The 14,503-nt window shown below is 34.9% G+C and overlaps 1 protein-coding gene across 1 annotated transcript in view; it reads left to right on the top strand.

The window, feature by feature from the left end:
* LOC149776628 (uncharacterized) overlaps positions 1 to 14,503 on the top strand; it is a 36,232-nt gene that overhangs the window by 5,825 nt on the left and 15,904 nt on the right. Inside the window, exons 3-4 of the mRNA XM_089942481.1 lie at positions 1,356 to 1,489; positions 10,206 to 10,287. Of these exons, the coding sequence (XP_089798607.1) occupies positions 1,356 to 1,489; positions 10,206 to 10,287 (216 nt within the window). The remainder of the gene's footprint in view (positions 1 to 1,355; positions 1,490 to 10,205; positions 10,288 to 14,503) is intronic.

Raw genomic sequence — 14,503 nt, 5'->3', positions numbered from 1 at the left:
TGACTCGGTATTACATCATTCATGGGCTGGTGTGCCTTTAAACTGACTCGGTATTACATTATTCATCGGCTGGTGTGTCGTTAAACTGACTCGGTATTACATTATTCATGGGCTGGTGTGTCATTAAACTGACTCGGTATTACATCATTCATGGCTGGTGTGCCTTTAAACTGACTCGGTATTACATTAATGGGCAGGTGTGTCGTTAAACTGACTCGGTATTACATCATTCATGGGCTGGTGTGCCTTTAAGCTGACTCGGTATTACATCATTCATGGGCTGGTGTGCCTTTAAACTGACTCGGTATTACATTATTCATCGGCTGGTGTGTCGTTAAACTGACTCGGTATTACATTATTCATGGGATGGTGTGTCTTTAAACTGACTCGGTATTACATCATTCATGGGCTGGTGTGCCTTTAAACTGACTCGGTATTATATTATTCATGGGATGGTGTGTCTTTAAACTGACTCGGCTCTGTATTATATTCATGTGTCTATATATGTCGTTAAAATGACTCGGTACTAGGTACCAAGACAGTTAAGACCGATTCAGTTTACAAAAACACCAACACATGAATATGATATTGTACCGAGCCAGTTAGTACCGACACATAAACACATGAATGATGTGGTACCGAGTCATTTTAACGACACAAAAGCACGTGAATGATATTGTACCGTGTTAGTTAGTACCGACACATAAGCACATGAATGACGTGGTACCGAGTCGTTTATTACCAACACATAACCACATGAATGATGTGGTACCAAGTCATTTATTACCAACACATAAGCACATTAATGATTTAGTACCGAGGCAGTTTAACGACACACAAGCAATTGAATGAGGTGCTACCGTGTCAGTTTAGCGACTCATAAGCACGTGAATATGATATTATATCACATTCATGTGCTTGTGTGTCGTTAAGCTGTCTCGGTACAATATCATTGATGAACTGGTGTGACGTTAAACTGATTCGGTATTAACTCACCCGGCACTCTTATCATTCATATTCTGGTACCTGGTTAAACTGACCCGGCACTCTTATCATTCATATTCTGGTACCATCACTCAAGCACTCAATTTAACCTTATGCATGAAAAGCACGATCTCATGCAAAATAAGACAGCTTGGAAAATTCATTAATCTATACAGTACTTGAGGAAATGTGTTCTAAAAATGAATGATACTAAATAGGAACTCAAAAACCTAGCAAAACCATCAACAACAGACTTTTCACACGTGATCTTAAGCGTAATCATCATTGCGAAGTTGGATATCATTGTTTTCTTGTTTGCTTGCGTTATTAATTGAATAAATGATTTATTTGCTAACTTATGTTTCACTCAGGTTTGTCAGATAAGGCCAACCATTCCAAATCCCGAATATTATTCCCTGGGAGACCAGAAAAGTGCTGTTTTCATGAACGACGATAAAGGGAATCCAACTCTAAGCTACAGCGCCGTACAAGGGGGAGTACTCAGGTAACACTGCCGCTTTCAATATTCAGTCAACATATATCAACTCCTACGATTCTAATGGATGACGCAAAGAGGCAGATCTTAATTTACAGCTCTTGTAATTCGATGCGAACTTAAAATCAATACTCAATTTCTATTTCCCTTTTTCACAAGAAGCTAACATGTGCCGACATATGGTTTTGTCGCAACTAGTCGTAATTCTATTTAGCATAAAAATAGTATCACTTATATTTAGCTAGGAAAGTATCAACAGGAAAATAAACACTCATGCACGAAATGTGTGACGTTTATTTTTTCCGTCATTATTATCGCCTGCATGAACAGTGCTAATGATGTACTGAGAGACCCATTTTTTTTTAAAAAAAAAATTTTGTGTGCTTTGGTTGATAAACGTTTATTTGATTTGTTTTGCATGGAAATATGTTTCCCAACTTAAATACCGTGTCTAAGTTAACTGATAAATAATGTACGTTTCGTCACTATGAATGTTAAAATTGTATTAGATTCATGGAAAATAGGTCAGGACTTCGACTCTAGTTGTCTGGATGCTGACACTGGATAGAACGAGTTGATTAGTCACCCAGTTCTAGTTCTAGCCAATTTAAATATCCTTGTACCGCTATACTAGTACAACCTCTACCACTTTCTATGTTTATTTATTATCTTATATTGTAGCGATACGAGAATGTTGCGAGATCTCTTAAAAGTCTTTGATTATTGTCTTCTCAATCTTGGGTTATGAGAACACCTGAGATCAGTTTTAAATTTCTAAATCACTGCCATCTCCTGTACCGATGTAGCACTGACAGTCCCGGACCCCTGTTTTAGATAAAACACAATTGTAATATGTTTTATATAATGTTTCATAGTATCTTTATTGTATATTGAATAGAGTGCAAACAGACTAAGATATGCCACCATACACAGAGAATCAATACAATATATTCACAGTTAATTGCCCACCCGAGCAGAATGCAAACTTTATTGATTTTTATTAATAAAATAATTGATATTTAAGCTTCTACTGCTGAAATATGAAATATAGACGACAATACAAACATATATAGTGTACATAGAATTTAAGTGAATGAAGCTATTGTATTGATTGGTTTACTGTATCATAAAATCATTATTGCAATAGACTGAACTCGCCTTAGCAACAGAAAATATAGGTTCTTAAATGCAGGGACTATTGTACAGGCAGGTGGATATGCAGTAATGGAATGTCAAAGTCATACCCAGTTGACAGTAAACATGTTTCTTAGCATATGATTAGTTTATATTTACATTGATGTTTATGAGTAGTTTCGGGATCTCTGGTTGACTTATTTGTTGGTCGTTTGTCAAATTGCTGGGCTCGGATTCGTGAGCACCTACAAGCAGTTTGGAGGTATGGCCTAAATTTCGTTATCGATGTGACCTCTTTAGGCACCTCGATACGTATATTATCTGAAAAGACTTTGTAACATCAATTAAAAGTTCTACATGTTATTTTTGTCAATTTTGAATATATCATCGTACTGTATTCGAAAAGTACGTACTGCGCACACAAACGATAAAAGTGCTATGCAACAACCAGATGACCCTTCAGAACAGCTTATTGCTGATGGCGATTTGTGCCGGAGACAGGCTTCCTATGGCGAGGATATATCCTAGACCATTCCAACATCTAAACACTTTCCATCAGCTTTCTATTTATAGCCCAAGTCAGTTCAGTAAAAGAGCTAGAATAATTGCTTACAGAGGAACTGACTGCAGTACGGTATCTTAGAATCCTTGGGTTGGATCGCAAAACTCGTGTACGTCGAATTAAAGCGGGACTGACTGCAGTACAGTATCTTAGGATCCTTGGGTTGGATCGCACAAATCGTGTACGACGAATTAAAGCGGAAAAATGCAAAACGCTTTGTAAGTACAGAGTATACTGAAATATATTCCCCCCCCCCAATACATGCTATACCTGTAGAAAACTCTTTTAATGACAACATTTTATTCTTTTTATTTAATACATACTGTCTGACCATGAATAACATATTGGTTTTATTGAACACATACTGTCTGACCATGAATTACATAGATATTATTTTTATTGAACACATATTGTCTGACCATGAATAACATATTCTTTTTTTAACATATACTATCTGACCATGAATGACATATTCCTTTTATTGAACACATACTGTCTGTCCATATGTTACATATATATTCTTTTTATTGAACACATACTGTCTGACCATGAATAACATATTCTTTTTATTGAACACATATTGTCTGACCATGAATAACATATTCTTTTTATTTAACACATACTGTCTGACCATGAATAACAGAGATATTCTTTTTATTGAACACTTAATTCTGACCATGAATAACATTATTTTTTGAACACATTCTGTCTGACCATGAATTACATAGATATTCTTTTTTTGAACACATACTGTCTGACCATGAATAACATAGATATTATTTTTATTGAACACTTAATTCTGACCATGAATAACATATTCTTTTTATTTAACACTTTCTGTCTGACCATGAATAACATATTCTTTTTATTGAACACTTAATTCTGACCATGAATACCATATTCTTTTTATTTAACACATGCTGTCTCACCATGAATAACATAGATATCCTTTTTATTGAACACATACCGTCTCACCATGAATAATATATTCTATTGTTTGTAAGTATATATGATAATTAAGTAGGTTCTTTTCCAGGTAATAGTTATAGCCTGACCCTCACCTTGGTCTATGCTTGCATTAACTGAAAATTGGTTAACATATGACTGGAAAATATGAACCGCAATTAGCATACCTATGGACTTGTCTGATACACGTACGCCTGGATATGATTAATCGTTCGATAATTTTATTTTAAGTTACTACTTCTAAAATATGTTCACATGCGATGCTGAGCTTGTAAATGAATTGTCAAGTTCCGTAATCTAGATGTAAATATTATATCATCTGAAATCTTTTGGAAATGTAATATTTAATGATATTACATAGTATTACCAATCTAGCAGAGAGACAATACTAGATAACACAACCTCTCGAAGTATTACAAATATAACAGACAGACAATACTAGATAACACAACCTCACGAAGTATTACAGATCTAACAGACATACACTATTAGATAACACAACCTCACGAATTATTACAAATCTAACAGACAATACTAGATAACACAACCTCACGACGTAATTCAAATCTAACAGACAGACAGTAATAGATAACACAACCTCACGAAATATTACAAATCTAACAGACAGACAATACTAGATAACACAACCTTACGAAATATTACAAATCTAATAGAGACAATGCTAGATAACATTACATATTATTACACATCTAGCATAGAGACAATACTAGATAATGTTACCTTACATAGTATTACACATCTAACATAGAGACAATACATGACTATACAGTGTATTATAAATCTAGCAGAGAAATAATACTAGATAACATGACTATACAAAATCTTACATCTAGCAGAGAGATAGTATTAGATAATGTTATTTTACTTATTTACTTAGTATTACATATCAGTGGCGATGAGTCATAAAGGTAACAAACAAAAAGAAACCCATCATAAATCTGAAAAATGATATTCCATAATTTTGTCTTCCTTGATATCCTAGCAGTCTTTGATATTGGTATCTTAGCAACCTTTGATATTAACATAATAGCAGCCTTTGATATTGGTTTCCCTGCAGTCTTTGATATTGATATCATAACACTCTTTGATGTTGATATCCTAGCAGTCTTTGATATTGATATCATAGCAGTCTTTGATACTGGTATCCTAGCAGTCTTTTTTATTAATATCATAACAGTCTTTGTTATTAGTATCCTAGTAGTCTTTGTTATTAGTATCCTAGTAGTCTTTGATATTGATATCAAATCAATCTTTGATATTGATATCCTAGCAGTCTTTGATATTGATATCAAAGCAGTCTTTGTTATTGATATCCTAACAGTCTTTGATATTGACATCCTAGCGTCTTTTTATTGATATCATGACAATCTTTGTTATTCCTATCCTAGCAGTATTTGATATTGATATCAAAACAGTCTTTGATATTGGTATCCCCGCAGTCTTGATATTGATATCATAGCACTCTTTGATATTGCTATCCTAGCAGTCTTTGACATTGATATCATAGCAGTCGTTGACACTGGTATCCTAGCAGTCTTTTTTATTAATATAATAACAATATTTGTTATTGGCATCCTAGCAGTCTTTGATATTAATATCAAAGCAGTCTTTGAGTTTGGCATTATAGCAGTTTTGATATTGATATCCTAGCAGTCTTTGATATTGATATCTAAGCAGTCTTTGATATTGATATCCTAGCAGTGTTTGATATTGATATCAAAGCAGTCTTTGATAGTGATATCCTAGCAGTTTTTGATATTGATATCAAAGCAGTCTGATATTAATATCATAGCTGTTTTTTATATTGGCATTCTAGCGTCTTTTTTATTGATATCATGGCAATCTTTGTTATTCGTATCCTAGCAGGCTTTGATATTGATATCATAGCGGTCTTTGATATTGGTGTCCTAGCAATCTTTGATATTGAGATGATAACATTCTTTGATATCGGTATACTAGCAGTCTTTGATATTGGTACGCTAGCAGTTTTTGATATTGGTATCCTAGCAGTTTTTGATATCGATATCCTAGCAGTCTTTGATATTAGTATCCTAGCTGTCTTGATATCGATATCCTAGCAGTCTTTGATAAACAGGAAAAATATAAAATGCACACAAGATAAATATAAAATACACACAAGCACGGTACATTGATTATTTAAGGCAAATTGCCGGTCGGTGTCCATAAATTGCCGGTCGGTGTCCATCTGTGAACAAGCACACATGTGCGATTTGAAGTAAAATTACGAAGCTATTCAGTAGACCTAAAAAGTGAAAGTAGCTTAAATTTAATTGTACCTACAGATTTAAGATGAAAAATACACCAATTCACTCTGTAAGACTTTCACAGAAATCACATAGGTTTGACACTTAAATGAATAAGAGATGTGGATCTACTAAAAATGTATTATTCCGTAACGTTAGTGTTTGGGAACCTTCATTTCAACAGGCCGGAAAACGTTTTGTGCAATATATCTATTCTACTTTTATATACAAGTACAAAAATTAAGTTTATCGTAAAGCAGATCAAGCCCATCGTGAGAGTCATACATCACGAAATCGTTACATCCATCTAAACTAAGAAACAAACATTAACTCAAGAGCAAGTAAATATGAATGCGTATCTCTGTGATTGAGATACAGATAAACAGGTCGACCATGATTGGACATCCATACCTCATATGGACCTGCATGTTGATTCTATTCGGACTAGTTGCACCATACCGTCGAGATAAAAACGAATTGAGAACACACACATGTGTTTTATATACTGACCTTTTATAATTTTATGATGGAAGTAAATAAGGATGTCGTTATTGCTATTGATAATGATGTAATATCTTTCACATATGTGACTATTGATTATGATGTAATACCTTTTACATAATGTGGCTATTGATTATGATGCAATACCTTTTATATAATGTGGCTGTTGATTATGATGTAATACCTTTCACGTAATGTGGCTATTGATTATGATGTAATACCTTTTACGTAACGTAGTTATTGATTATGATGTAATACATTTTACATAATGCGGCTATTGATTATGATGTAATACCTTTTACGTAATGTCGCTATTGATTATGATGCAATACCTTTTACGTAATGTGGCTATTGATTATGATGTAATACCTTGTACATAATGTGGCTATTGATTATGATGTAATACTTTTTACATAATGTCGCGTACTTAGATTTTTAATATTCTAATATATATGCAACATTATACCATCATGTGAAAAATGTACAGATTCAGTTAAATAATGAAACAAAATATAAAGCATAAGTATCAATCAAGGCAACAGAAAATAATAATCCTAACAAGTTTACCTAGTTGACGGATAATCCTCAGCTGGTTTCCTCATTAGTTTAATATGTTAAATGCTGACTCAAGTATGTAAATACTTTTTAATAATATTAGTAGCTAAATCTGACCAATTTTTGTTATTATTCTTCTCAGAGAAATGAAAATAAAGCAATGAAAACGCAAGTCTGACAACACGATTAAAGTGATGAACATTTATATTTTATCTGCTACCCACTATAGGTAGGAAATAATATAGTGTACGGAAAGCTTCAACGGATTTGATGTGTTCGATCACACTATGCTGCGTGCATTCCATATTTAGCAACAAATGCCTATGACCACTCTGTATTGCATGCATTCCATATTTAGCAACAAATGTATGTGACCACTCCGTACTTCGTGCACTTTTTATATAGCTAATAAAACATGTGACCACGCTGTACTGCAACTTTTTCATGCACACCGTATGTAGAAACTAATGATTCTGACACTATATGCGCACCATATATGGCAACCGCTGCAAGGGGCGTATATAATTTTTGACTTTTAAGATACTACCGTGCAAGTCAACAATAACGACTTGCTTCATTCAGTCCATGCAGTACTCAAGAACGACTTGCTTCATGCAATAAAGGTCATCCAATGGAATTCGTTTTATACAAAAGTGAAACAATTAAAAATGTGAATGGAAAAAAATATGAATGATGGTAGGCGCTAAATTAACTGAACAAGGACATTTTCTTGAAATTTTGTTTACAAAATCACTAACTTACCTGAGAGGGTCTTTCAGTGCATTTTTATTTTAAGTTTAAGTTTACTGGAATTTCAAACCGCTCCAGTGGCCTAGTGGTTAAAGCATCCACCTCGGATGCGGGAAGTCGGAGGGTTTGTACCCGGGTCGAGTCATACGAAATAATTATACAAAGATGGTACTGTAATAAATCTGGAGTATGCACATTTGTTTATAGCGCTTTTTTTAAGGATGTTTTAGATGTTTGTGATTACTTGTTTGATTACGGGACGTCGGTGCTAGGGAAATAATCCTCAGACCGAAATAATTATCCAATTACTAGAAGCATGTCACGGAGTGAAGTGTTAGTGAGTTTCCATGATTCCATGGTTTAGTTTTGGTTAATTCAGGCCAGAGCCGCATGAGTGTCCTTGAGTTGAATAGGCCCTATTATTGTCTAGTTGTGTACATTGATTGTGTGACTACTGGTGCCATATTTATGATTGGAGACTGGTGAATTACAAAATGGAATAAACGAAAAGGGACTGTTCAGTCGTCGGCAGTCACCATTTATTGTTGCCATGGTGGTAAATGTGATGTTAAGTTCCAGGCGAAATGTGGCTTAAAACCATGATTTGACTGGCCTACGTTGGCATAGTAAAATAGTTCCCTATATTAGGTGGTTGACAAGTATAGTTTTACGGCGCGAAATGCTGACTGTACGTTTCGGAAAGTTAATGAAGAAAAGCCATGCAGATGTGCGGTTGATAGACAGTTGGGAAATTGTCAGATCTGTGGTCTTATATTAATTAGAGTAAAAATGTTTAAGGAATGGACACGTTGGACTTTCCAGTTTACAACAGTAGTTGTATAGAGGTTTTTGGGATTAGGGAAAACTTATGACTTGTAGCGAAATCGCACCAGGTTTGACATCACTTGGTCAAGTAAACCCGCTTTGATTGTTATAGTACTAATAGCTAGGCGCTCAGCTTAGGATGATAGTGTTAGGACTGGTCGGCTTGGTGTCAGGATAATGTGACTGGGTGAGACATCATGTTACATGTCTGTGGCATGATGTCTCAGTACTGGACATCAGTATAATCTGTTTCACTTCAGACATCGTAGCGATATAACTGAGAAATTGTTAAAGCTAAGTTAAAAATCCAAATCACACACACACACACTGGAATTTCAAAGTTTTGCAAAATTAGTCTCTAGCTCCTTTCGGATCATCATGGGGTGGCTCGTGCAAGAAGAATCTGGTTGAGCGAGTATCGGGATGCATAAGTCAAATTCTACAAAGAGATATGTCTCGAAAAGCTACCTCCCGCGCTACTGAAGTTTAGTTCAACATTGTCGAGCAGATATGTCCCTTCATTTACCTGAAAATAACTTAACGAAATTGACAAAGATGACATAAAACGTTTGCAATACAAGAGGTCCTCTTTGAATTGTATGTTGTTTTCTTTTCTTTTCTTTGTTTAGAAAACTAGAAGGATATACTTAGTTTTCTGGAGTGTGATCCATCTATAGGTAGCAGCGGGTGCCGGTTTAAGTGCTACCCATATCAGGCAGTGTCATACAACATGGTGTTCTTGGGCAAGCCACTGTATTCCAGTTTCCTCAAGACGATTCGACTTATCGCGTGTTTATGAGGCATTAAACACCAAATAAGCTGATAAACATAGTGGTAAAGAGAGACGGCGGATAAGCACCGTTAAGGAGAAAAATTCTTATACCACAAGAAAAGTGTTGTAAGATGTAAGGGTAGCGTAAAGTGATTAAAATGGACAAAACAACAAGAACAGCAACAAACAAACAAATGAACAAAACAGACACGATAAACATTACGTTTTCTTTGGACCGTTATGTGCTTATTATACATGACGTATATTTCTCCGTATAGAACACATACTAGGTAGAAGACGGTAATCATAGCGAGTAAATTTGGTGTGAAAACGGAGTGAGGAGTTTTTTCAACCAGCGATTTGTTTCTACTACAGGACGTCGTACATCACCCTGACATGTGACCAGCAGATAGAAGGGAACTTAGATATAGAGGGAGAAACACAGGTGACTCAATATGTAAGTATGTAGCCTTCTTCCGTCTGTCTCATTCCTTCCTTCCTTCATTTGCTGAAAATATTTATGTAATGTTAGAGAATTTGGCTTATTAAAATTCAGTTACTGTTATACATGTATGCCCTATTTAATAACAGTAACATGTACGGGGGAGCGGTAGCGTGGAATTACAGGGGTCATGATAGAGTCTATAGAAATCTAATATTTGCGCGTAAGACATATGGGTCATTAGGCAGCCTATCGGAATATAGTACTGGGGTCACATTAGAGGTTAAGAAGGAATAAAGAAAAACATCAACATTGCGGGACACTCTGATGAGGCTGATGGAGATTAGATAGAGTTGGTCAGAAACATGCAAGAAAAGTTAATGGCTCACCATGACAGACCAATACCCATTTTCTATTACCAAGACATACCTTTACTGACATACACTTTTTGACCAACGACGATTGTTATATGACCAGCACACACTTACACGCATATGAACGGATAGTTAAAAAGGGTTGTAATATATGGAAAGGACGATGAGGACTAACATTGCATCTTAATGACGAAGACGTACCTGTACTAATCAGTACCTACTTTACTGACCAATACTCACCGACATACACACGAATGGGTAAGAAAGAATATAAAGAAATAGATAGGATGACGATGGAAAACACATATTTATATTGACCCACGTATTCAACGTTTTACAAGACACAGCAAGACAGAAAAACATCCATTCTTACATTCAAACACAACAACGTTCATATAAAACGACATCTATTACCAAGGGATGATAGGGTATTTCAGTTATATTTTGAATACAGACATAAATAAAGACACAGACATACAAAATACATTCAAAACACAAAACATTGTCGTCAGTTTGGCTTATGGAAATAAAACATGCGGAGTCTCTGGTTTGTACGTTGACCGTGGGAATGAAGTAACGCTCAATATAACTTATAGCTTTAGAGCCTGGTATAGACATCTTCGGAAATTAAAATAGAAGCTGATAAATAGGATGGAGAGTGGTACAAAAGACGCACCTGCTTACAAACAATGGCTTCTTTCATAATGCAACACTCACCCTCTTACAATCCATCATGGGTTGATTTTTCCGCTTTAAAATCCTACATACACGTACAAACAAACGGATGATGAAGGTAGAGAAGACATGTTAAGAAATTAAGATCATTTGATGAAGACTTTCTGTTGGCATGATAGTGAATGCAAAACTTTATTATGCGAACGCCTATTTTTCTGCTTCTGACGATATCTTGTTGGTGTATTTATTTCGACTTCTTTGAAGGAGGTGAATTCCTCATGTTATTATTTGTCTTTCGCTCTTTTTTTCTGATATCCTGCTACAGTTCTTTAGCGTTATGGACAGTTTGAGAATCAGTGTCCTTGCATATACAAAACATTCATGTTGTACTCTTATCTCGAGACAAGGTTTCAGGTTCTTGATATGAGTGGTTACTTTCTATTCGAGTTCTGGACACTCTGATGTCCAGTATTCTTAATATTGAGACACACAACATTTCTCTTCACGTTCGTCTTACAAGTGACTTTGAGATCCGGCAGAAGTATTATTATACGGGATATAATTCTGAATCACTGTCAGGAAGTATATCATCATAAGTTTGATCTTATGCTGTTACTCCAGCGTCACTAGTTGAAGGTCTACGTCGTACTCAATGATATGAATATCTTAAGGCATATATATATATATGAAGAGCATTTTGTACTCAGATGTCACCGAAGAGAAATCGTCTGCAATTATCACTGACGTATTAAAGCCTATTTTCGGACAAGGTGAAGTGGCATTGTTAGACAAAATATCGAGCTTAGGTGAGACTATTAGGTATTGGAATGGATATGTAATGTAAAATTTCCTGGTTTTGCAAAGATTCTGTTCAAATCAGCTTAAGGTACTATTCGTACATTGGGAGGTTAAAAATGCACTGCAGATTTAGGAAGAAGTAAATTAAGAAGTTGTGCTAGTTGCCATTACTCATCTCCAACATTCGTCTATTTATTTATGTAAATGGGTATTGCATTGCAAACAACGTGTGTTGGATTTCAAGGAGGTGCGATTGTGAAAAGAAGTCATTTTTTGTAATTGGATGTAATTCTGTCTGTCTGTCCATCTTATTTGTCCATTCTTAGCAAACTTTCCAGTGATGGCTTTACCATGACTCAATGCAGAAAAAGTGCATAGAGCGCTTAATCATCGCCTAATGTTAAAGTTCCATTAAGGGCAGTACTGATGTCTAAATACCATATAATGGATCTGATGTTATACTTCCAAACTCGGCATACTTAATTAGTATTTACAACATTTATATTTTGTGTTTTATATGTATTTTGTGAATATTATGCATTTTGTCGCTGTCTTTGTGTAGAAAACAAACGTTAAATACCATACTCATCCTATGTAATCTGTGACTCAATGTATTTATGCATGAACATATATATATATATATATATATATATATATATATATATATATATATATATATATATATATATATATATATACTTTTATTTTTACGTGCAGCTCCAAGTTAGGTTGTAATAGTGTGGGTGTTGGATTGCAAAATTTAACGTTGGTAGATCTCTCTGTGTGTTTCTCTACAAGAAGACGTATATACAACTCTAAAAAAATAGGTGTTAGACCTCATCATCCTACCCCTACATTATGTCCCATCATACGTGTCCCTTGTTGTCTCAGTGAGCTTAGTCTGCAACAAATTGCGGGGTCAGTTAGATAAATCTTGGTCATGTATAATGTTTGTTGGCCAGGAAAACCACGTGTTGGTCCTCATTAGTATTCTGCTATAATATATATCTCTTACCTATCCGTTTGTATGTGTGTATCAGTCATTAAGAATACGCCTTGGTCAGTAGGAATGGGTGTCTGTGAGAGTGTCATATTATGTTCAGTTTCCTAACATCGATAGTGGACCTCCGTGTTAAATTCCCATGGATTCCATATTGACTTAATGGTCATAGACGCCTATGGTGTATAGATCTCATTATCGCCAATTAGCCAGGATAATACTATGTTCTTAAACAATCTTCAATGACCCCTTTTGGTCAATGTTATCAGCACTCCCACTCTTTAATACTAGTAATAAACAACTTGATTTTGCAGCACATTTTTAAAAATTCTTTTATAAATTAAAGATTATGACAGATCTGAGTTTGGTGTTTGCTGATTCTTCCTTTCGGCAAGAATTCCTGTAAAATCTGAGTTTAGTGTTTGATGATGCTTTCTTTCAGCAAGAATTCTTGTAAAATCTGAGTTCGGTGTTTGTTGATGCTTTCTTTCGGCACGAATTCCTGTAAAATATGAGTTTTGTATTTGCTGATGCTTTCTTTCGGCAAGAATTCCTATAAAATCTGAGTTTGGTGTTTGCTAAAGCTTTCTTTCGGCAAGAATTCCTGTAAAACCTGAAAAAACTATGTTCAAAACGTTTTGGGAATGTTACTTTTTAGAATTTTGACAATTTTTTAACTTCTTGATCTTTTTATAAAATTTTTAGACTTTACCTGTAATATTATTGAGGTTATTAATACAAAAGAGCATCTAAATAATAGGAATCTAAACTCCTGACTTCTTTTCTCCTAAACAAAATCTTATATATATATATATTGGGACATTACGAAGGCTTAGGTACGTTGAAATGATCTCAGAGTATCTATTTATAATACATAAATAACAGTCTTTATATAACCATGTGCAAATTTATCTATCTACGACTCGCGCACCTATCTTCGAATTTTTCCTGAAATTATCAATATTCATGCATACTAATAGGCATTAACTATACTGATATTATGGTCTTGAAGAAAAAGGATTTAATAGGGTTTTGCTACATGGATGATTAGTTTATCTGAGCTCTGGCAATATTATTATTACCGGAGCTGAGTGGACAAATACATTTCTGGCCTCCTAATTGGTGGAGAAAAAACACATTGATATGTTGCCGTAGATTAGTGGAACCTTAAAGGTCTCCTGAGTTTCAAACTGGAACAAATCGGATTGTTAGAAAATTGCTTGGTCATATTGAAACTTTTTTCCAATGTATTGCTCTCAAACTTCAACAGGGTATCAGGACTAAATCCGATCGAGTTTCTTCGCTCTCTCTCTCTCTCTCTCTCTCTCTCTCTGTTGTAATCATGAACCTTTCTTTCAAAGATTAATAGATCACAGTAGGTTCC

The sequence above is a fragment of the Sinohyriopsis cumingii genome, chromosome 18 (assembly GCF_028554795.1).
Source record: "Sinohyriopsis cumingii isolate HCF-2022 chromosome 18, ASM2855479v2, whole genome shotgun sequence".
NCBI lineage: Eukaryota > Metazoa > Mollusca > Bivalvia > Unionida > Unionidae > Sinohyriopsis > Sinohyriopsis cumingii.
Note: the sequence above shows the minus strand (reverse complement) of the source record. Positions and strands in the feature narration are given on the sequence as shown.